Source organism: Pelodiscus sinensis, chromosome 4 (genome assembly GCF_049634645.1).
Source record: "Pelodiscus sinensis isolate JC-2024 chromosome 4, ASM4963464v1, whole genome shotgun sequence".
Taxonomy (NCBI): domain Eukaryota; kingdom Metazoa; phylum Chordata; order Testudines; family Trionychidae; genus Pelodiscus; species Pelodiscus sinensis.
Window position 1 is genome coordinate 105,089,701 of NC_134714.1, and position 21,633 is coordinate 105,111,333.

General features: G+C 40.8%; 1 protein-coding gene across 1 annotated transcript; it reads left to right on the top strand.

The window, feature by feature from the left end:
* Nucleotides 1-759: 759 nt before the first annotated feature.
* LYVE1 (lymphatic vessel endothelial hyaluronan receptor 1) lies at nt 760-21,396 on the top strand. Its single transcript, XM_006113853.4, has 6 exons — nt 760-1,045; nt 7,850-8,012; nt 8,122-8,261; nt 17,819-18,100; nt 19,917-19,995; nt 20,866-21,396. The coding sequence occupies exons 1-6, from the start codon at nt 961-963 to the stop codon at nt 21,047-21,049; spliced, it is 933 nt and encodes a 310-aa protein (XP_006113915.1). The 5' UTR covers nt 760-960; the 3' UTR covers nt 21,050-21,396.
* The last annotated feature ends 237 nt before the right edge of the window (nt 21,397-21,633 follow it).

A 21,633-nucleotide genomic window follows, 5' to 3' on the forward strand; every position in this document is an offset into this window, starting at 1 on the left:
ACACAATTCATAATCAACTGGTAAATATTAGAATGACCAAGTGTCTCTTTGCTATGAATTGGGTTTAGTAAGAACAATTAGTGGAGGCATGGGCAGGATTGACCCACACATCCTGCTCCAGGTAACTAGAAGTGATTAGGCCCTTCACACCGGCTACATCAGTAGTGGCGTTCCTATGGGTGGGAAAAGACAGAGCCACAACCTCCTGCCTGGCACTGTAGGTAGCATAAGGGTGAACTGTAAGTGAATTAGGGTTTATTATTGTATATAGTAGATTTTTTAGTAACTGCTTTTGCATTGCTTTGCACTGTATTAATTGCTTTAGAATTTATAGTATTTAAGGTTTAAAATATATAGTAATTGTTCTTAAGGCTTGTAACTGTATTAACTGCTTAAAGCTTGCAATAAATAAGAAAGTCGTTAAGTAGCCCTGAAGTATACTGGTTTCCCTTGGATCTAAAGTAAGTTGAACTACTCGACACCCAAGAACGCAGATTGCCAATGTTCTGTACTAATGATTAGATATACTAATGAACTAATGACTATACTACATGAGTGATGAACTGATATGCAGTTAAACAGGAAGCGTTACAAAAGGAGCAGCAAGAGAAAAACATTTTGCAAACTGTTTATAAGACTGAGAGACTAATACAGCATTATCTCCCTTCCTCAGCTGTATGTTTTCTGAGTCAGCATTAGCTGAATTTTCCAAACAGCCATCCGTGAAATGTCCTGAGGACGTCATGTATTTCCAGTTTGTGCCCTTGATGAGTAGATTTCTTTTTAGTTGAGCAACAAATATTTGCTGACATTCTTTCAGTGAATCAGTACAGTGGCATCTAAGTAGCTGTCAAGAAAGTCATCACAAAGCCCACAACAGGGACTGTCAATACACAACTATCTTTAATCTAGGAAACAACCCAGCCTCGGTTTTTTCATTTGTTATTTGTGTTATTGATAATGGGAACTTATTCTGGTTTTACCCTGGTTTTGTTGTCAATCTGGATAATGAAATTCATAGTGCAAGGCTCTTTCGATGTGAAAGGTATGTTTTCTTACAATATTTGAGTATGTGCACCTTTTTCCCAATGTCCAAAAATAGTTGTAATTTGATTTGTCTCTCCTTTTTTGCCAGAAAAGATATCTGCTAAATCAGTACATTTGCAAATAAAATATGCAGGTGTATAATTATATCTGTGACTATATATAATTCTGTATGCGTGTATATTTTAAATGTATAATTTATAGGTATTTAAAAACATGCAAAAGATAATTTTTGGTGACAATACTGGCTTTGAATATCTTTCACTGAATATTTACGGCCAATTTAATTATTTTATTAATTTTTAATAATGTCCAAATATGTCCCAAGACTTTGACATATTTTAGTAAGTTAGTGAAAATTTTTCTAGACATCAAATGTTTGGAAAATGCCACAACAAAAGCTTTTGAGCAAGTTTTCTATTAGCAGAATATGCATGAAATTTGTCATTGAGGGCCTTAGAAGAATGTTATTTTAAATGTGAATTGTTTGGTTTGATTTTGAGCTATAGTTACTATGGATCTGAGTCTCTCTCAAAGTTCTCAGGGACACAGGAATGATTCTTGAAGTGCAATTTACAGGTAATTAAGTTTGCCTCTGGTTACTATTGGAAGAAAAAAAATTACCCAAACACCAGAAAGTTCCCACTTTTGGAATACAGTGTAGTTCAAATAAATTAGTAATGAAGCATTCATCTTAAATAGCTCTCAAATGCAATGGTTGCATCACAACTTCATTTACAAATTGTCATATCATTTTTATTAAGTATTTTTGTTTATTTTATTAAATATTTTGTTAATGCTTCTTCTAAAAATGCTTGGGGATATGGTTTGCAACCCAGGAAGGTTGGAGGCTGAGCTTTAGCTATCAAACAAGTAAACACAATGAATAGAAAGGCATATCCGCTCCACCAATATGACCTGCCCTGCCCTGGCAGGGATTGCCATTAGAGGTGAGAACGCAGTTCAGTCAATCCAAGGAGCAAGCGAATAACCTCTCAGGGCACATCTATACAGCAGCGTTATTTTGGAATAACTGCCGTTATTCTGAAATAAGAATGCAAGCATCTACACAGCAATTCTGTTATTTCAAAATAAATTCAAAATAACGGACAGCTTATTCGGACTTCTGTAAACCTCATTCCATGAGGAATAACACCTATTCTGAAACAGCTGTTTTGGAATAGCTGTAGTGTGGATGTTCCACTGCTGCTACTTTGAAGTAGCTCTTCCCCAGGGCCATTCAAAGTAACTACTCCCCAGTGCTTCCTGGGGCTCTAAATCGAGGGTGTTCACATTAGGGAAGGCTGCCTTGGACTAATTTTGAGGCTTCCATGCCCTATTTTGAAATAAGCTATTTCAGAGTATTTCTTCCAGAATAGCTTATTTTGAAACAAGCATGCAGTGTAGATGTACCCTCAGGGTCTAGACTACATGTCTTTGTCGCCAGAGGTATGTAAATTAGACTACCCGACATAGTCAATGAAGCCGGGATTTAAATCCTTGCAGGAGGAATAACGGTAGTTTGAATTAGGAGCTTTAATTCGAACTACCTAGAACATGCTGTGTGTAGCCGCGGGCAGGTAGTTCGAACTATGGGCATTTAAAAATGGCACCCGCCCGGGAACATGCAAATGAAGCCCAGGATATTTAAATCCCGGGCTTCATTTGCAAGTTCAAATGCCTACATTAGCCACCCTAGTTCGAACTAGGGTGGCAGTGTAGACATACCCTAAGAAGGTGTTACAAGGAGAAGGGAGAAAAATTGTTCTGCTAGCCCTCTGATGACAGGACAAGAAGTAATGGGCTTATATTGCAATAAGGGAGGTTTAGGTTGGACATTAGGAAAAACTTCCTAACTGTCAGGGTAGTTAAACGCTGGAATAAATTGCCCAGGGAGGCTGTGGAATCCTCATCTCTGGAGATATTTAAGAGCAAGCTGGTTAGACTTCTATCAGGGATGATCTAGATGGTGCTTGGTCCTGCCATTAGGGCAGAGGACTGGACCTGATGGCCTCGCAAAGTCCATTCTGGTTCTAGTAGTCTATGATTCTATTATAGAAATATTGCGTACAGACAAATGACTATACATATTCTCAACACTCAACTCTCTTATATTTAGACAGAGATTGGGGGAGAAATTTTTGAATTACTGCTATCTCTACACTTACTGCTGAAAGTCACAGTACAGATGTCATGAGAAATCAATTACAGGCTTTTTTCAGTCTGTAAATAAGAGGAAGAAGCCCAGATTTCCACCAGAGAAAAACAGAATTGCTGGTTCAGAACACTACTGTTCAATATTTTCACTTCCTGTTTGGCTCTGGCACACCTAGATACACCTAGAAAATTTGTGGAATAAGAGTCAACTCACATGGCAACTGTCAGAAAGAGCGCTGTGGAGGATAAAAGCTCCTGAGGACAACACAGAAACTATGAGGAAGCTATGAAACATTGCAGTATCAAATAAAAGAGAAGCACCAAATACCCTGACAAATTTGTTAGTCTTTGAAGTGTTACTGTACTCCTTGTTGTGTTTACATGTAAACTTGTTAATTCCAAGAAAGAGTGCAAGACTATTTCTCTGTGCAATCCATAAATTGGAGAGGAGCAGAATCAGTTAGAAATGAGCTATATCTTTGGGTATGTCTACACTGAAGTCCTCTTTCGAGAGAGGAATGAAAATGCAACTGAGCAAAATCACAAATGAAGCGCAGATTTGAATTTCCTGCACTTCATTTGCATAATTGCATCCAGGCGCCATTTCGAAATACCCTGTTTTGAAAAAGAAATGCTGTCTAGACGCAGTTATTTTGAAAGAAAACCCTTCATTCGAAATTACCATTAAACCTCATTTTATAAGGAGTAAGGGTAATTTTGAAAGATGGGTTTTCTTTCGAAATAACCGCATCTAGACAGCATTTCTTTTTTCGAAATAGGGTATTTCAAAATAGTTCCTGGACGCGATTATTCAAATGAAGTGCAGGAAATTCAAATCTGTGCTTAATTTGCAATTTCGCTCAGCTGCATTTGCATTCCTTTCTTGAAAAAGGAATGCAGTGTAGACATACTCCTTGAGAAGGAAGGAGAAAGTAAAGGATACAATTTTCAAAAGTGTCTATGTTCCATTTTCAAACTTGATTGTCAATGAAATATACTAAGTGCCTGTGTCAGGTTTGAAAACTGGGTTCAGGTTTCTAAGTCACTTAGGGTATGTCTACACTAGCTCGTTAATTCGAGCTAGGTAGGCAAATGAGGTGACCAGAGTTGCAAATGAAGCCTGGGATTTAAATATCCCGGGCTTTATTTGCATGTTCCCATCTGGTCGCCATTTTGAAATTTCACTAGCCCGAACTCACTGCCACGTGGCTACACGCTGCAGTGAAACTGTCGAGGAAATCTCGCTCCCCTGGGGTACAGAGCCCCCAGAAGTGTCCGAGGCTGGAGGTCAAAGCAGTGAGGCAGGAGAGAAACCTAGAAGGAAAACTTTATTATGCATGCATGCAGGCTGACAGCTACCAGAGTGAGCAGCAGCAGCCTTGAGAGACAGTTTCAGGGATTCTTTATACAGTATGTTCAGACAGTTTAGTTGTTGTTTGTTTTCTTTAACATATCAAAGTCTCAGCAGAAGTACTCTGAGACGTTTCTGTTCACACCAGGAGTGCTAGAAGTAAGTTTTACAGAACAAAGGCACATGAGAATGTGGCGTGAGTAGTCTTACAAGACAAACTGTGACAAAGATAAGAGTTTACATGACAATTTGTGACAGACTAGGAGTATCCATGAACTTGAGATAGGCATTGTAAGGGTCTTGATTAGAGTTAATTTGATTTCACTCTGATACAGGGAGAGAGGTCTGGAAAACTTTTAACCCTTACAGCAGTTTTCTTTTAGAGAGTTTTGATTTCCTGCACAGTCCCCCCTTAGACACAATTGGAGTTATTTGACTTTTTTCTCCCACAAAACGTTAATTCAAACTAAGTCCTTAGTTTGAATTAACTGTTACTCCGCACGGCAATGAGTTCGGGCTAGTGAAATTTCAAAATGGCGACTGGATGGGAACATGCAAATAAAGCAAATAAAGCCCGGGATTTAAATATCATTTACAACTCCTGTCACCTCATTTGCCTACCTAGCTCAAATTAACGAGCTAGTGTAGACATACCCTCAGGCTGCATTTTTCACAAAGCACCAAAGTCTTTTTGATCAACAAAATTCTTAACCCATAAGTAAGGGCTAGGAAAGGTAGGAGAAACCACTAGTGAATGTACCATACAGAGAAAATTAGATTTGAGCCATACGAGCCCACCCAGCAACTCATGTATAGAGCACTGTCATATGAACTGAGGAGCTGGGGGAAAACACGGAGGGGAAGCAGCAGTTTCTTGATTAAGCAAAGAATTAATAATTTTAAAGCACATTTGTCTCCCCCACTTTATAATAGTTAAAATCTCTTTATCCTATTCTGCATCCACCAACTTAGTCTTATTCATAGATATTTTCTCCTAATCAATCACTTCCACTGTTCTTCTGATGAAGTAGGTTTCTCATGCAAATGTTCAGCATACGGTATGAGATGAAGATATACTTTCCTTTTAGATCAACCAAGTATGGAAGAGCTCAGACTAGCTAGAAGCATTTTGTGTAGCCAAAGGATAACATGTTTCTAAAGGAATATTCTGCCTCCTGCACAAATTCAGTTTGCTTCATCACAGGATTCAGAGAAATGATTTAGAAAGTCATGAAAAGGGTAGGATGATTAGGAGATTCTATTCTTTTTCTTATGTTGTAAAACTAGTTGTAGTCTACAATAAAACTGATAATAGCCCAAGAACTTGCTTTTTACTTCTAATTTCAGGTACACATTGCATTTTCTCTTGTTTTGTTTTTCAGGTAACAAAATTGCTCTCTAGATACAGTTTACTCTATTTTCTTTTCCTTTCTACCAACTGAGCCCTCACTTTCTTATACCGAAGCAAAATAGTCCTGTATTTTGCTTCAGCTACACCAGACTAACACAGCTACATTTCTATCACTTTTCTTATACCGAATCTTCCTTCTTCCAATTCACTGGGTGAATATCTAGTTGACTGCTGTTCTCTTATGAAAATATTTCTTTTGTTGAGTATATTATGCTGCATTGTATTGCTCAATGTCTTTTTGAGGATTGGAAAATTAAGGCTGGTCATTAATATGACTGGTCATTAAGAAGCTTTCATCATCACTATTACACTTAAAAAGGGTCCCTTCAGCCAAACTTTAACAGCTGCCAAGCAAATCCATTGACTAGCCTAGGGAAAAAAAGGAGAGGCTGTGTCAGCCCATAGGAAGGGTGGGAAAGGATCACAGGTAAATGGTAGGAAAGGAGGAAAGGAGTGGAGCCAGCACATGAGAATCAGCATGTAGTGAAGAGCTCATATAAGCCCCCCTTTCCATCTCTTGAAGTAGTGGGTGTGGCCAAAATGTCACTGTGCTCCAGCAACTGTTGGCTGCCCACCGGGGGCTGTCCACATGATGCAATTTAAAGCAGCTAGCAGTGTTGCCCATCCCCCTCCGTTGAACCAAGCATTGCCTCTGCACAGCTGCGGTGCTAGCCCCAGGTGTCTAAAAGATAACTGATTGAAGTAACTAACTGAATTTAGCCCATGCTTGAACCTTGTTTCATTTTTTAAAAATTATATCAGAGGTATCTGTGTAATGATCTAAAAAGTGACAGCTCAGCACAGTGGAAGTGACATAATTAATAATGACAAAATCCCTTTGACAGGTAAACTCATGTCTGACATCCATGCTTGACATCCACAGCAGGCTCTGTAACCCACTTCTGTCAGGCCATGTCTACAGTAGGAAACTATTTCAAAATTACTAAATTCGATTTAACAAATTCAAACTAGTGTGCCCTCATGACAGGGACGCCTGGTAATGAGCCTGACGCAGGCTCCATTAATGCGGGCAAGCCACCTCGGACTTAGGGCCCCAGGAAGCACTCTGTGGAGATGCAGGAGGCCTCCTGGAGGCCTATCAGTTTGAATTAGCGGCACTGGACGATCCACACTAATGTTATTTTGAAATAACTATTTTGGAATTTCTGGGGGTAGCTGAGTTTGTCTGTACAGAATAAACTAAAAAAACAACAAATAGTCTGATAGCACTTTATAGACTAACAAAACATGTAGATGGGATCATGAGCTCCCGTGGGCACAGCCCACTTCTTCAGATGACCGGTACTCCTTGTGAAAAGCAGGGAGTACAGAGTTCAAATTCCACAGCTCATTATTTTGAAATAACAGGCTTGGTAGTGTGAACACACCACTTATAAATTTGAACTTGAGGGGTTATTTTGGAATAAAGTCCTAGTGTAAACCAGGGTTCACTATGCTGAAGGCATGAGAGTTTTATCATAAGCACTGGTTGTATTATTTTAAGACAGTATTAATCAGGTGGGAAAACTGGTCTCCAGCCCATCCATGAGCATCTCAGGCACATGTATCACAAATGGCATTCTTGTTAGCAAGATGGTTCCTCTCATACACAGTCTCAAAGTTTCCATTCATAATTCCACTGTTAACAAATATATTTTATAGTCTAGTCATGGTGAGGAGCCCCTCTTATCCTCTGAACTATTGGACTATTGGGTTGAGCAAATAGATTATATTGCTACAAAAGGCAAATTAACTCTACCAGTGCAACTTTTCTAATGCCCTAACCACATAAAACTTAAAAAATATATAATAATATGCATCGTGAGCCACACAGGCACTTAATTATTCTAAAGTAATAACTGTGATTATTGCTTTTTAATTTACAGACCTGACCATTCAGGAATGCAGATTTGCAGGCATAACCCTAATATCTCATCCAAAAAAACTGAATTTCTCAGAAGCAGAAAGTGCATGTAGACAGCTGGGGTTACAGCTGGCAAGCAAATCCCAGGTTGAGAAGGCCTGGACCAATGGCTTTGAAACATGCAGGTATGTGAAATCTGTAAGTAACTGGCAGCTTTTAGCAGCTGTTTCCTTACATACAACGATATACATGTGAACATACCCAACATTAAAAGATTGATACTTTTTATTCTAGCTTTGGATGGGTGGCTGATAAGTGGTTTGTCATTCCTCGTGTAAACCCAAATCCAAAATGTGGTAAGAACAAAACTGGAGTGGTAGATTGGAAAGTCAATCTCAGCAACAAGAATAATGGTTACTGCTTCAATTCTTCAGGTAAGTAGACATACTACCTAGAGTCGTTACATTTAGTTCTATGATGTCAAATCTTTGCTAAAAATTGTTGTTAGTGCTTTTTTTTCTGATCTTAGATGTTGTATTATATTTTTTCCCTCTAGAGGGGAAAAAAGTTGCTCCTAAATGCAAGATGCTAGACAGACAGAAGGTCCATTCAATTTACCTACCTTAATAAAATGATGCTGTAATTAAAGTTTTGAACAGTACTTTCTTCATTACATGGAACTTACTGGGTTTAATTTGCAGCAAGAGAAATTTATGTTAGACAAAATCTTCCTAATTGTAAAGATAATTAAGCACTGGAATAGGCTTCCAGCAGAGGCTGTGGATTCCCCATCCCTGGATGTCTTCAACAATAGGCAGGATAAACTCCTCTTAGGCTATTAAGAGGAATAAGGGATCTTTTGGAAAAGGCTTTATTTTCTGAAAGATCCCCGTCTAGACTGGCGCTTTTTTCCGGCAAAGCTCCAAGCCGGAAAAAAGCGGCAGCCATGTTTATGCAAATGAAGCGGGGGGGATTTAAATCCCCGCTTCATTTGCAATTGCGATGTGTCTAATTTGCATCCCTTTTACGGAAAAGGGATGCAGTCTGGACACAGCCTTAGACTGCAAGCCTCTTTCGAAAAAGAGCAACAAGACTGCAAGCAGTACTTTCGAAAAAGCACGCCGCTTTTTTGAAAGAGAGCACCTAGGCAGTCTGGATATTCTCTTTCAAAAAAGCCTTGTTTGCATTCAAGAACGCCTTTTTTCGAAAGAGCACTTTTGAAAAAAGGCATTCTTCCTCGTGAAATGAGGAGTACCACCGTCGAAAGAAAAGCCACGTTCTTTCGATTTAATTTCAAAAGAACACGTCTGTAGTCTAGATGCAGGTGAAGTTTTTTCGAAAAAAGGCTACTTTTTTTGAAAAAACCCTGCAGTCTGGACACAGCCGCAGAGATGGTCAATGTTTACTTGATCTTGCCCAATCAGAGGGGCTGGACTTGATGATTTCTAGAGGTCCATTCCTGCTCTACATTTCTGTGAGTCTATGTCATCCTGAATTATATGCTCTAGATCAGCAGTGGCCAGACCGTAGCTCCTGACGGAAAGAAATTGCAGCTCCTGATGGAACTGGGACAGAACACAGAACTGCTCAGGTCAGCCGCTCTCACAGCCGGGCTGCTCTGAGCTACATGTGTACTCACGGCCCACGCCATTCTGCTCACGGCCTCCAGTGCACTGCGTCATATCCTGCACATGCAGGCTGGGTTTGCACTCAGCGTCCCAGCCCGCATGTGTTAGCAGCCGGCCGCTGAGCACAGGCAGCAGCGTGGCAGCTCCAGGACCTGGGCCTAAGGTTAGAGTGGGGGAAGGGAAGATGTCTTGTTCGGGAGAAGGAGAGGGAAAAAGAGGAGAAGGGGATCATGTTGGGGAAGGGGGGGTGTGCATGGTGTCCCAGACAGCACATGCTCAAAGCTGGCTGCTCAGTGCACACATCCAGCACCTGTAGGGAGATGCGTGTGGTAGTAGCTGCGGTAGCAGCTCTGGCTCTGGAACCCGGGCATAAGGTTGGGGGGAAGGAGGACTGAGTTAGAGCGGGAAGGGTAGGTGTCTGGCTCTGGGGAAGGGGAAGAGAAAGGGGAAGGAGAGAGGAGGGAGATTGGGTTGGAGGGTGCACATAGCATATGTTCAAAGCCAACCGCTCAGCGCACACACCCCAAGACTTGGAGAGAGACGTGCATGGCAGTAGCCGCAGTGGCATCGGCTCAGGCTCCGGGACCTGGGCATAAGGTTGGGGGACAAGGGGATTGGGTTAGAGCAGGAGGAGGCTGGCTCTGGGGGAGGGAAGGGGATGGGGATTGGGTTAGAGTGGCAGGGGGGAGGGAGTAAGAATCCCAGTACTGCATGCCAGTGTGTGTGTGTGTGTGTGTGTGTGTGTGTGTGTGTGTGTGTGTGTGTGTGTGTGTAGGAGTCCCAGGAGTGCATGCCAGCTCCAACTTCTCAGGAAGCATGCGGCTGTCGTGGGGAGCAGAGGAAGAGCACGCATGTTCTGAGAAGTTGGAGCTGGCATACACTCCTGGGACTCCTACACACACACACACACACACACACACACACACCCTGCACAGGCAGGCAGCAGGGCGAAGGAAGTCACTGGCCAAGCAACAGAACCGGTGTTTCAGAAAGTGTGCTAGCTGCTTAGGGGAGCAGAGGGGAGGGGAAGAGCAGCCTGTGTGCTTCCTGAGACCCGGGAACCTCAGGTACTGGCCGAGCTCTCCCTGTCACCTCCCCTTGGCCAACCCTCCCCGCCCCATCAGCACCCTGTCCCCTGCCCCAGCACCCTGTCACCTGCCCCAGCAACCACCAGAACCTTGCCCCAGCACTCTGTCCTCTGCCCCCACCAGCACAGTTGGGGGTCACATTAGTGAGGCTTGTTTTTTTTTGGCAGGGTTGTTTTTTGCATCTCACTTGTGTGGCTCAGACTAACTTTTCTGTGGGTCAGTGACCCCTGACTCAAAATGGGTTCCCCGGCCCTCTCATAAAGAAAGACAACACTGAAACATCTTGTGTTTGACATAATATTGTATTTAAAAATGAAGCCTGCCCAACAAATCTCCAATTGGGGCCAATTCCCCATCTGGCCACAGCATCATAACACTCCTGCACCCTCTCAGAACCCAAACCTGAGCCTATCATACACTGGAAGCCCCTGACCTGAGCCTCTCATATCCCCAAACTTCTGCAACCCCACATCTCCAGTCTTCTGCCAGAACACTCCTTCACCATCCACACACTATAAATCTGTGTCCTGAGCCCATCATACTCCCAGCCTCCCTGCCCTGAGCCCCCCATGCACCCCAGCCCAAACTCCTGCACCCTCACAGCCACAAGCCTGCAGCTTGCTCAGCACCCCAACCATCCACCTGATCCCAACACTGTCCAGCCTGGAGCCCCCTTCCTAGGACAGCACACATATCGGCACCTATTTTCCCCCAGTGCGGCTGCTTTTTTAGTGTGTGTTGCTCAACAACTTTGCCCCCTGGTACATGGCTTTTCACACTCTGTCCACCGCTATTTTGGCTCTTCATCTCTAACGGATCGGTCACCCCTGCTCCAGATCATCCACAAGTTATTGGATTTGATACAGAAATTACTGATGATCTTCTCCAGCCTATGTTATGCAGGAGGACAGATTAGATGAACCCTGTTGTTCCCTTCTAGCCTTAAGAGTCATGGATTTATGAAAACAGAGCTGGAAAAAACTACATGCAATGAATGGTTTATCCAGTTAATTTAGCCCTCTCTTTGTCACAAATTATGACAGAACACACTCATTGTTTTAAGTCAAAGTTAGAGATGGGTGGGGAAACAGCTTTTATCTTCTGTGAAAATTTTTGAGACTTGGACAAATTTTTGTCATCCCAATTTGGGATGAAAAGTCGAAATCTTGATTTTTTTTTTCACAAACTGAAAATAAAATTCTGTTCCTGTCAAGCATAGAATATCATTTTATTTTATCCTTTTAAAATTTTAATACAGTTAGCTTAAATGAAAAATTGTTTTAAACCAGAAAACTCTAATTTTTTTCCAAACATTTTTTAATTCTAAAAATTCTTCAAACTGCCCATGTCCCATGAAATGTATTGGATTTAACTAAATAGTGTTTTCAGATGAAAAAGCCTTGTGCAAAATTACTTACCAACCCTATTCAAAGTTATTTGATAGAAAATATCAATGAATGCTCAGATTTGATTAGCACTGAAACCTAGCACAATGGGTCAGACCATTAAATTGGACTGAATTGCACTCAGCAGAGCACCCCAAGGTGAGACAGAGAAAAGTTATTCTAAGCCACCTTTCAGCTCTGATTCTGGAGCCAAACGTGGCCCAACCCAGCCCTTGGCAATATGTACAATAGCCTACTCAAGGGTTCTTAGCTTAGGGCTTCTCTACAAAAAGTAAAACTTCATAAGGAAGCAGTGCAACCACTGAGTGTGGACAGTTATACTGATATATCTTAAGGGAAGAATAATGAGCTATCTTGGTATAAAGCACCTACATAGTAATATAACTGTGTCCGCACCAGGGGTTATACTGACACAAAACCTGTGTGTAGTGCAGATCTTAGAACTGGATTGTGTGTCAAATAGATTTCAAGGAATGTCTTAAGAAGGGAAGAACTGCATGTGATAATTTGAAGACTCTCTTAGATATAAGTAGGGGGTTGGAAATATTTGATTTTTATTGGCAAATGTCCATAAATATCCATTTCTTTGTAGACTCACAAACCAATGAAAACATATTTCCATTAATAATCATCTAAATTAACAGATTGGCAAAGTAAGAAAAACACTGCTTGAGAACTAATTAGAGTTTGTCTTAAGACTATTGACTTGGTATTTTTTGACATGAGATATTGACAATGTGTTTTAACAGTTATCAACCTTTATATTTTATCACAATGCTTACAGTCACTAAATGATCACTGTCTGACATCCCCTATCACTGCCAGTCACTTCTGGGCCTTGGTGTCGGGTTAAACTCAGGGTCAGAGAGGCTAGCTCCCACCCCTCCCTGGCTCTTTCTGACCAAGATTCAGCCCCTCCAGCAGGAGCCCAGACCACCACCACTCTGCACCCCTGCTGCACAGCTGCCGGTGGCTGAAAAGCGAGGAGAGCACCCTTGGAAAGAGAGGCTATTACAACAGACAGAGATCATTCATGTGAGAGAGGTGGCAGAAACACTGAGGATAAGGCCATTAGAGAAGAGGCTATTAGACATGGCCAGAAGGAATTTATTAATCACCTTCATAAGTAGCCTTGTTGGAGATGTGAGAAAAATCCAGGATGGAGGTAGCTCTCAGACATATCCATAGGAACAGGAGTGTCAGAAATGGATTAGCCATTTAAACAGTCCAGTTAAAAAATACATGATTAGGATAATCTTGATCCTTCTTTGCAGCTCAGAACTTTCATGTTGGGTTTATGAACCTAAGTGAGAGGTTAGTTAAAACTGTGTGTTCTTTACCTTTTTTCTAATGCCACTGATTTTGTAGATGCTATACCACATCTGTGAATGCTTGAACTGTTCTTTTACAATGTAGCTTTTTAAAAATCTGGGTAGTGTTTTGGATTCATTGTACTGTACCTATGAATAAGGCCAGTGTTCTGTGTAAGCTGAGCATTCGGGCAGCCATGCAGGAGAGATTCAAATGCCGCCTAGCTGCTTAACAGAACACCCACAGTGCCCTCAGCCAGCAGCATGTGGTGCTGCTAGTGGTGTACATCCACATATGCCTCAGTGCACATAATAAAGTTTATTCTGCACATGGAAGAAAAAAATTAGAGGAAACATTGAAAAGAGCCCTGGTAAATTCAAATTCACTACAAAAAACATGACATGGATTGTGAAATCTGGTCTTCTGTGTGCTTTTATCCTATACAAATTAGATTTAATGAGGGAGACCGGTGTTTCTCAAATTGGGCATCCTGGCTCTTAAAGGAATTGCAGAGCGTCACAAAGTTATTTTAGGGATGTTGCAGTATTGCCACTCCTACTTGTGTGCTGCCTTCAAAGCTGGGCAGCTGCAGCTGTTGGTCAGGCATCCTGGTCTGAAAGCAAAGCACCCCAACAGCAGCAGCAGCACAGAAGTAAGGCTAGCAATACCTCAGACTCCCCCTGCAATGACCTTGTGACCCCCCCTCCTTTTTTGGGTCAGATCAAAATTACAGTACTGTGAAATTTCACATTTAAATAACTGAAATCATGAAACTAATGGGTTTTCAAATCCTCTGTCTGTGAAACTGACCAAAATAGACTGTGAATTTGATAAGGCCCTACCTATGAATAATAAGATAATTGTGTAAAGACAAAGTGGCCATCTTAATTCTGTGTTCTTTACTTCTGCATGCTTAACTACAAAGAATTGTCACTATTGTACACTATTGTCACTATTGTTGTCATTGTATTAATAGAGCATATTTAGTAGAACAAGTTAAGCCTGTTAAATGGTATTAGGGAGCAATTTTTATTTAACATAGAGAATGAAGAATCATCATTTATTGTAATGGCCAAATTGTCACTTGCTAGTGCTCTGACAACAAAAGTATTTGGCAAAAGTTCATTTTGCTGCATTTTTTCCTTCCAGCTGCACTGTATAGAGTCATTTAAAGAGCACAGGAAAAAAATATAACTCTCTGTCATCTATCCCCTCACTTTGTGAATGAAAATGCGTCAGAGTTCCCACAAGGGACTCATATTAAGAACTGTACATAAGTCATTTCCCCCCATTATTTTTTAAACATATTCAGCTGGTTACCACAGTGATAACTTTATAGTTTTCAAATTATGTGAGAATACCAGCAGTGTAGCCTGGGAAAGGGATATAATAACATTTTTGTGAGTAAGGCTTGCCAATCTGACTAGAAGGTTCTAGGTTTCACCCTCCGTAGCCCAGGTCACATATGGTTATTCTTCTGGAAGTAGGTCTGGGTGTCCACAATAGTGCCCAAGCTTACAATGAGGATAGTACCAAATTACAAGTTTTATTATGACAGGTATTAAAATGGCAAAGAACTCAACAATGATTACACAGATTGATTGAACCACTTCTGTGGGTAACATTAATACAAATCAGGGTCCATAGATTATGCTTATCTAAGTATAGAGAGGGAGTTACCTCACATAAAAACCTATACTCACACCGCCTTCTCCTGAAGGACAAACGTGGCAGGACCAGCCTCCCTCCACCTGTGGTACTGTGGCACCAGGTTGGAATAGGAAACTTAGAAAGAATCAGTAAAGTAATACTAAGAGCTTACAGGAAGAAAGGCTTGAAGTAGAAAATAGAAATGTCTGGAGCCCCAAGCTTACTTATTCCCGCAGCTTTTTTCCCTCTCTTGGCATCATTATTGCCCCCACCAAAGTTGGAGTTCCACACCCTAAGATTTTGTGGGTACACATACTTAATTGGGACATCTTTTGAGTATGCATGAACAAAACCACCTGCTACCACCTTGGATTTGGTCCTGGACATGGAGAAAGTGGGAGTTTTGTGGTTAAGTGCAACAAGGCCTGCTTCTTTAATTCAAAAGGATGGTTTGCTGGGTCTGGTAGATTCTGGCCTTATTTAGATATCACAAGCTCACAAGGAACTCGGTCACACATATCCATCTGTGTACTGACCCAACTGATGATTTTGCCACAGGGTCTTTCATATTTTCTAAAAAGAAATATTAGGTACAAATAATTTCTAGAAGATACATTAACCCTTTCCTATCCCACTATTCTATTACTAAAGCCATCGCATACAGGATGCATCTGACAAAGTGAGTCTTTGCCCATGAAAGCTTATGCTCCAATAAATCTGTTAGTCTATAACGTGCCACAGGACTTCTCATTGTTTAAGCTAGGGAAAGAGGTAGATACGTTGGAGGGCAGGGATAGGGTCCAGAGTGACCTAGACAAATTGAAGGATTGGGTGAAAAGAAATCTGATGAGGTTCAACAAGGACAAGTGCACAGTCCTGCACTTGGGATGGGAGAATCCCAAGCATTGTTACAGGCTGGGGACCAACTGGCTAAGCAGCAGTTCACCAGAAAAGGACCTGGGGATTACAGTGGATGAGAAGCTGGATATGAGTCAACAGTGCACCCTTGTAACCAAGAAGACGAATGGCATATTAGGGTTCATTAGGAGAAACATTTCCAGCAGATGTAGAGAAGTGATTATTCCCTTTTATTTGGCACTGATGAGGCGACATCTGGAGTATTGTGTCCAGTTCTGGGGCTGCCACTACAGAAAGGTTGTGGACACATTGGAGAGGTTCCAGCGGAAGGCAACCAAAATGATTAGGGGGCTGGAGCACATGACCTATGAGAAGAGGGTGAGGGATTTGGGTTTGTTTAGTCTGCAGAAGAGAAGAATGAGGGGGGATTTGATAGCAGCCTTCAACTTCCTGAAGGGAGATTCCAAAGAGGCTAGAGAAAGGCTGTTCACAGTAGTGATGGATGACAGAACAAGGAGCAATGGTCTCAAGTTACAGTGGGGGGTGTCTAGGTTGGATATTAGGAAAAACTATTTCCCTAGGAGGGTGACGAAGTACTGGAATGGGTTACCTAGGGAGGTGGTAGAATCTCCATCCCTACAGGTTAAGTCCAGACTTGACAAAGCCCTGTGTGATAATTTAGTTGGGCTTGGTTCTGCTTTGGGCAGAGGGCTGGACTCGATGACTTCGTGACGTCTCTTCCAACCCCAGGATTCTATGATGATTCTTATTCAGCTGTTCCCTGCAATTTCTTTTGTTTCCTTGTCATGTGCATGCAGGACATTGTAAGCTTTTTGTTACAAGGACCTTGTTTTTTGTATGTCATTATAAAAAAGAATTTATTCATAGTCGTGTTCCCAGTTCTGCAAGGTACTTAAGCATGTGCCTAATTTTAAGCAGGTGAGTAATCTGGAACTAATCTTATGCTTAAAATTAGACATGTAAATCTAATCCTTTGTGAATAAATACATAATAATAAACAATATTAATATTTGTATTCAGTATTCAATATTAGAGAGACAAGAAAATGTATTTTATAGGACAAACTTCTATTGATAAGAGAAAACTTTGAAGCTTACAGAGAGACCTGAAGAAGAACTCTGTGTAAGGCTGAGAGTTCCTCTCCCTCACCAAGGCTGTGTGTAGACTACAAAGAAAAGTTGGAAAAAGATACACGAATTGCGTACTGCAATTTGCGTATCTTTTTCTGTTTTTCTTCCCAAAGAGGCTTTTCTAACATTTGGCCCATCTACACTGGGCCAAATATCAGAAAAAAAAGCCTCTTTCAGAACATCCATTCTTCCTTGTAGAACAAGGTTTACAGCAGTGGTCCACAACCTTTCGGGGCTACTGGGCGTCCGGGAGCAGGGCCACCCACATGCCGGGGGCAGGGCCGTCTGGGGCCAGGGCCTCCCACACTCCGCGTACCCACGGCAGGACTGCTCATGTGGTGCTCACCTGGGGGTGGGGCTGCCTGTGCGCCGGGGGGTGGGGCCGCCCGGGGCCAGGGCCTCCCACGTGCCACGCTCCCAGTGCCAGCACTGCACATGTGCCGCACACCCGGGGGCAGGGCCAGCCCAGATCATTCCATGGGCGCACATAAATGCCCTGGCGGGCACCATGGCACCTGCAGGCACTGCATTGGGGACCACTGGTTTACAGGGATGCCAAAAAAATGCATCTGCTTTTCTGAATTTTTTTTCAGAAAAGCAGACGCGTTCCTTGGACATGGCAGAGATTTTCTGGGATACCAGAGGTATCCCAGAAAAATTCAGGAGTCTAGATGTACCCCTACAGAAATTGGCTCAATAAAAAATATTACCTCATCCACCTTGTCTGTCTCTAGTGTCAGGTATTAGTAGAAGTCACGTGATTTCCACACTAAATGCCTTCAGAAAAACTTTTGAAAATACTCACTACAATAGATCTACATGTAATTTGCTTCACGTATATGCTAATTTTTGCAACAGCATCCAGTGCAACTCATTACTTTTCCTTTTCCTCTTTGCAGATATTTGGATTAATTCATGCATACCAGAAACAAATACAACCTTGTTACCTTCAACACCTTCAGAAATAAATGCATCTACAACAGCTTCATCTCAGGGCAGCACTGAGATACCTAATGCTACTGAGTCACCAAAAACCAAAATACCGCTGAAGAACTTCCGCTTGAAATGTGTAACAGAAACCATTTTACCAACCATACAGACTACTGTGGAAAGTCAAGAGGAGCTGACACTGCTTAATGGAAACCAAGCTGCCTTTAGAAATGATAGTGTTGAATTTGGAGGTGAAGACTATAAGTCTTTGTTATCTGTACCTCAGGGTATGTCTACACTAGCCACCCTAGTTCGAACTAGGGTGGCTAATGTAGTAATTCAAACTTGCAAATGAACTTTATTTGCATGTTCCCGGACGCCGCCATTTTTAAATGCCCGGTAGTTCAGACTCCCTGCCCGTGGCTAGGTAGTTCGAACTAAAGCCCCTAATTCGGACTACCGTTACTCCTCATTCATTTGCAAGTTTGAATGACTACATTAGCCACCCTAGTTTGAACTAGGCATACCCGTAGTTATTAAATAATGTTTTATAGTGGGTTAGTGTGCACAGTTCTAACCATAAACAAGGACACAAATGCATTTATGAGGGCAGAATAAAAATGTAAGGATTTGCAAAGCCAAATCTAGTAACATAAAAAAACTCCTTTCCTTACCAATTAATTATTGGTATATCTGTGAGTATTAAGTATAACCTCACTTAGCTTTGTAATCAGAATCAGTGGAATTCTGTTCCTCATAAATTCTGTTCCTTCTTCAGAGGAAGTTAATGGGAATTGCACCAACATATGCTACCTGTTTTGTGCAAATGAAAAACCTAATTGGTTCTCACACTTGCAAGGATAGAGCAATCAAACAGCCACACAATATCTAGTATTAAACAAGGAAAGCAAAACTGTGGCATTTTCTTACATGCCAATAACCACTATACCTTTCTGATTCTCAACTTTTACTGTACTGTTTGGAAAATATTATGTAGAATAATGTATACAAGTATGTTATTTAGAAGTTGTCTACACTGGCATGTTTTGTAACCAAATACTGCCTTTTGGTGACAGAACTGTGAGAGTGTTTACAGTGCAATAGGACTTTTGTAAGAAAAAAAGCCCAGTTTTGCAGACAAAAAACTTTCACCCCTATGAGAGACGTTTGTCTTTTTTCCTCAACAAAGAAAAATGTGTTGACAAAGAGGCAGTGTGGACTATGCTGTTTGTCTTGTCAAGAGAACTGGCTTCCACCAACATCCCATAATACCTCTCCTAATGGCTGTGCTCAGTGCTTTATGCTCTCTGCTGCCCTGCAGGCATGCACCCCTCCTCTTTTAAAGCTCTGGGAAGTATCTGACAGCTGAGTGAGCTGCTCTGTTTGGGGAACAAACAAAAAGGAGCAAATCATTGGAATGCTCCTGATCTGCCTTGCAAAGATTATTTTGGCAAAGAGGTGTAAATTAGTGCAAATTAGTGCAATTTACACCTCTTTGCCATTTACACCCAATACTTTTTCCATTAAAGTCAGTTAGTTTTCCCATTTTGAGTTCAACGGGAACAACTTCAGACCTGTTCATTATATTTGTCACTGTTGAATTTCAATTATAATTTCAAAATAATCTTGACTGCCTATTGAAGCAGAGGAATTTAGAGAAGTACAACCACTATAATGATTTTGTTCAGATATATGACACACTGTCTTGTTCTTTAGGAAGACAATTTATGTATATTGCATGTGGTTGCATTAAAAAAATTAGGTAGTCAAAGAACTAGATACATTCATGGAGGTTAGGTCCATCAATGCTTATTAGACAGGAGGGGTAGAAATGGTGTCCTTAACCAATATTAGAGGCTGGGAATGGGTGACAGTGGAAAGTGAGTGTCATTGATGCCACTGTTGAGATCTTTGAACTGGAGATTTCCATGGGGGCTGGTCACACTTATTCAAGGCTGCCATTAGCAGAATCTGACTTTTGGCACATTAATTTTCAGAATGGCTGAATTAAGAAAATATATATTTTTTAAAAACATGGTAAACACATAAATACTCTTTTATCTTTAGAAATACCGATTGCTCTCCTTGTACTGGCACTCATCTTCTTTATAGCATCTGCTGTTCTTGCAGTCTGCTATATCAAAAAGTAAGTTATTTCTTATGTCTCATGAATATTAATATTTGTAAATACTATAGATTTAATTAAAACATATGACAAAAAGAGTGAAAGGTGAGTATCTGTAGCTCTGCAGACAAATGTTGTTGCTGTTGTAACTGATGGCCAGTCATCAGAAGGAACTTAACCAGTCACTTGCCAGGTGCATGATTTCTGCATGTCAGATCATTTGTATACATTTAAGTATTTCATGTAGTGTTGGTATGTTTTTCTTCTTGTACATTTCTGCCACTCCAGTGCTGATAGAGGAGTTCTTATTCTTGAATTATGGTTGTCTTCAGAAAGATTCAGAAGGGTAGCTGAGTTAGTCTGTAAGTAGAAAAACTTACAAAACAACAAATAGTCTAGCAGCACCTTAAAGACTAACAAAATGTGTAGATGGTATCATGAGCTTTCGTGAGTAACCCCTGAAAGCTCATGATACCATCTACATGTTTTGTTGTCTCTAAAGTGCTGCTAGACTATTGACTATTTTTTAATTTTTTTCAGAAAGATATAGCTTATATAGCGATGTAGGCAAACATGCAAACCAATTAGATCTACAAGCAGCATGTCAGAAATTGCATTCCATCTAGTTTCATCATTATGTACTGCTATTTCTGATATATATATATATATTGTTTGATGTAAAAATATTTAAGACGCAAGTCTAAAAAACCGCAAATGACCACTTGAGGGTGGCTAATTCAGCACTGCCTTGGCTTTACTGAGAGTTTTGCTTGAGTATAACCTGAAGGATCTGTTGATAATTCTTGATGCTCTGAACTGCATCTATTCTGTGATTAATGCGCTATCTGGTAGTGTACCTGTTCTAATTTGCTTTAATATGTCTATGTAAAGGTACAAGAAAACCTTCCCACTCTCAAACAAGCAGCAAAGAGAAATGACTGAGCCCAAAGTCATCAAAGAAGCTAAATCATGTGACAAAGCTCCTGAGAAAGAACCAAGGAATAATGGGAAAAAAGCAGAAGAGCCTCAAGCCAAGCCTGAGGCCACAGTAAAATGTATGGAAGCAGAAGTCTGAAGCTAAATACAACAGCAAGTTTGATGGATTTAAGATGAAAAATGCAGAATTGGGAAAACATTTAAAAATGGTTTTAGTTTCCCCACCTTAAAAGGGGGCTAATGATACCTAACTCTCTTCGTAAAGTGCTTTATGATCTACCGATGAAAACACTATATAAGAGCTAGGTATTATTATAATACTGTAAATACTGTCAAGGTGAATCGATATATTTTAGTTCAAATGTTTGTACAATCATAATTCTATGACTATTCATTATACTTCTTCTTGGATATAAAATTTTGTTTTGCCAAAATGTGGTAGCTTATTCATATCAATATTAAAAGATCTTCCATTTCACAATTCAATATTTTCGATCTTAAGAAGTAATTAAGTCTAAGACTATCTTGTTGATTGAGATACAGTGAACAATTATTTGCATCAAATTCAGATCAACACATCAAAAATAAAATGCATGATTCTTTCTATCCTGGAGATTGTCCATTAATGTAACAGCCTCCACAATTCATATCTGGTCCTGCAACCCATACTCGTGTGAACAATTTGTATTTAAGCAAGTAGTCCTGCTGAGTGTAAAAGGGCTG

Bases quoted from the DNA above. Each gene is read 5' to 3' on its own strand.
- LYVE1 (XM_006113853.4), top strand. From the start codon at position 961: ATGGGAACTTATTCTGGTTTTACCCTGGTTTTGTTGTCAATCTGGATA. The intron at 8,013-8,121 runs GTATGTGAAATC...TTTTTATTCTAG, and splicing joins AATGGCTTTGAAACATGCAG to CTTTGGATGGGTGGCTGATA. The intron at 8,262-17,818 runs GTAAGTAGACAT...TCCTCTTTGCAG, and splicing joins TTACTGCTTCAATTCTTCAG to ATATTTGGATTAATTCATGC.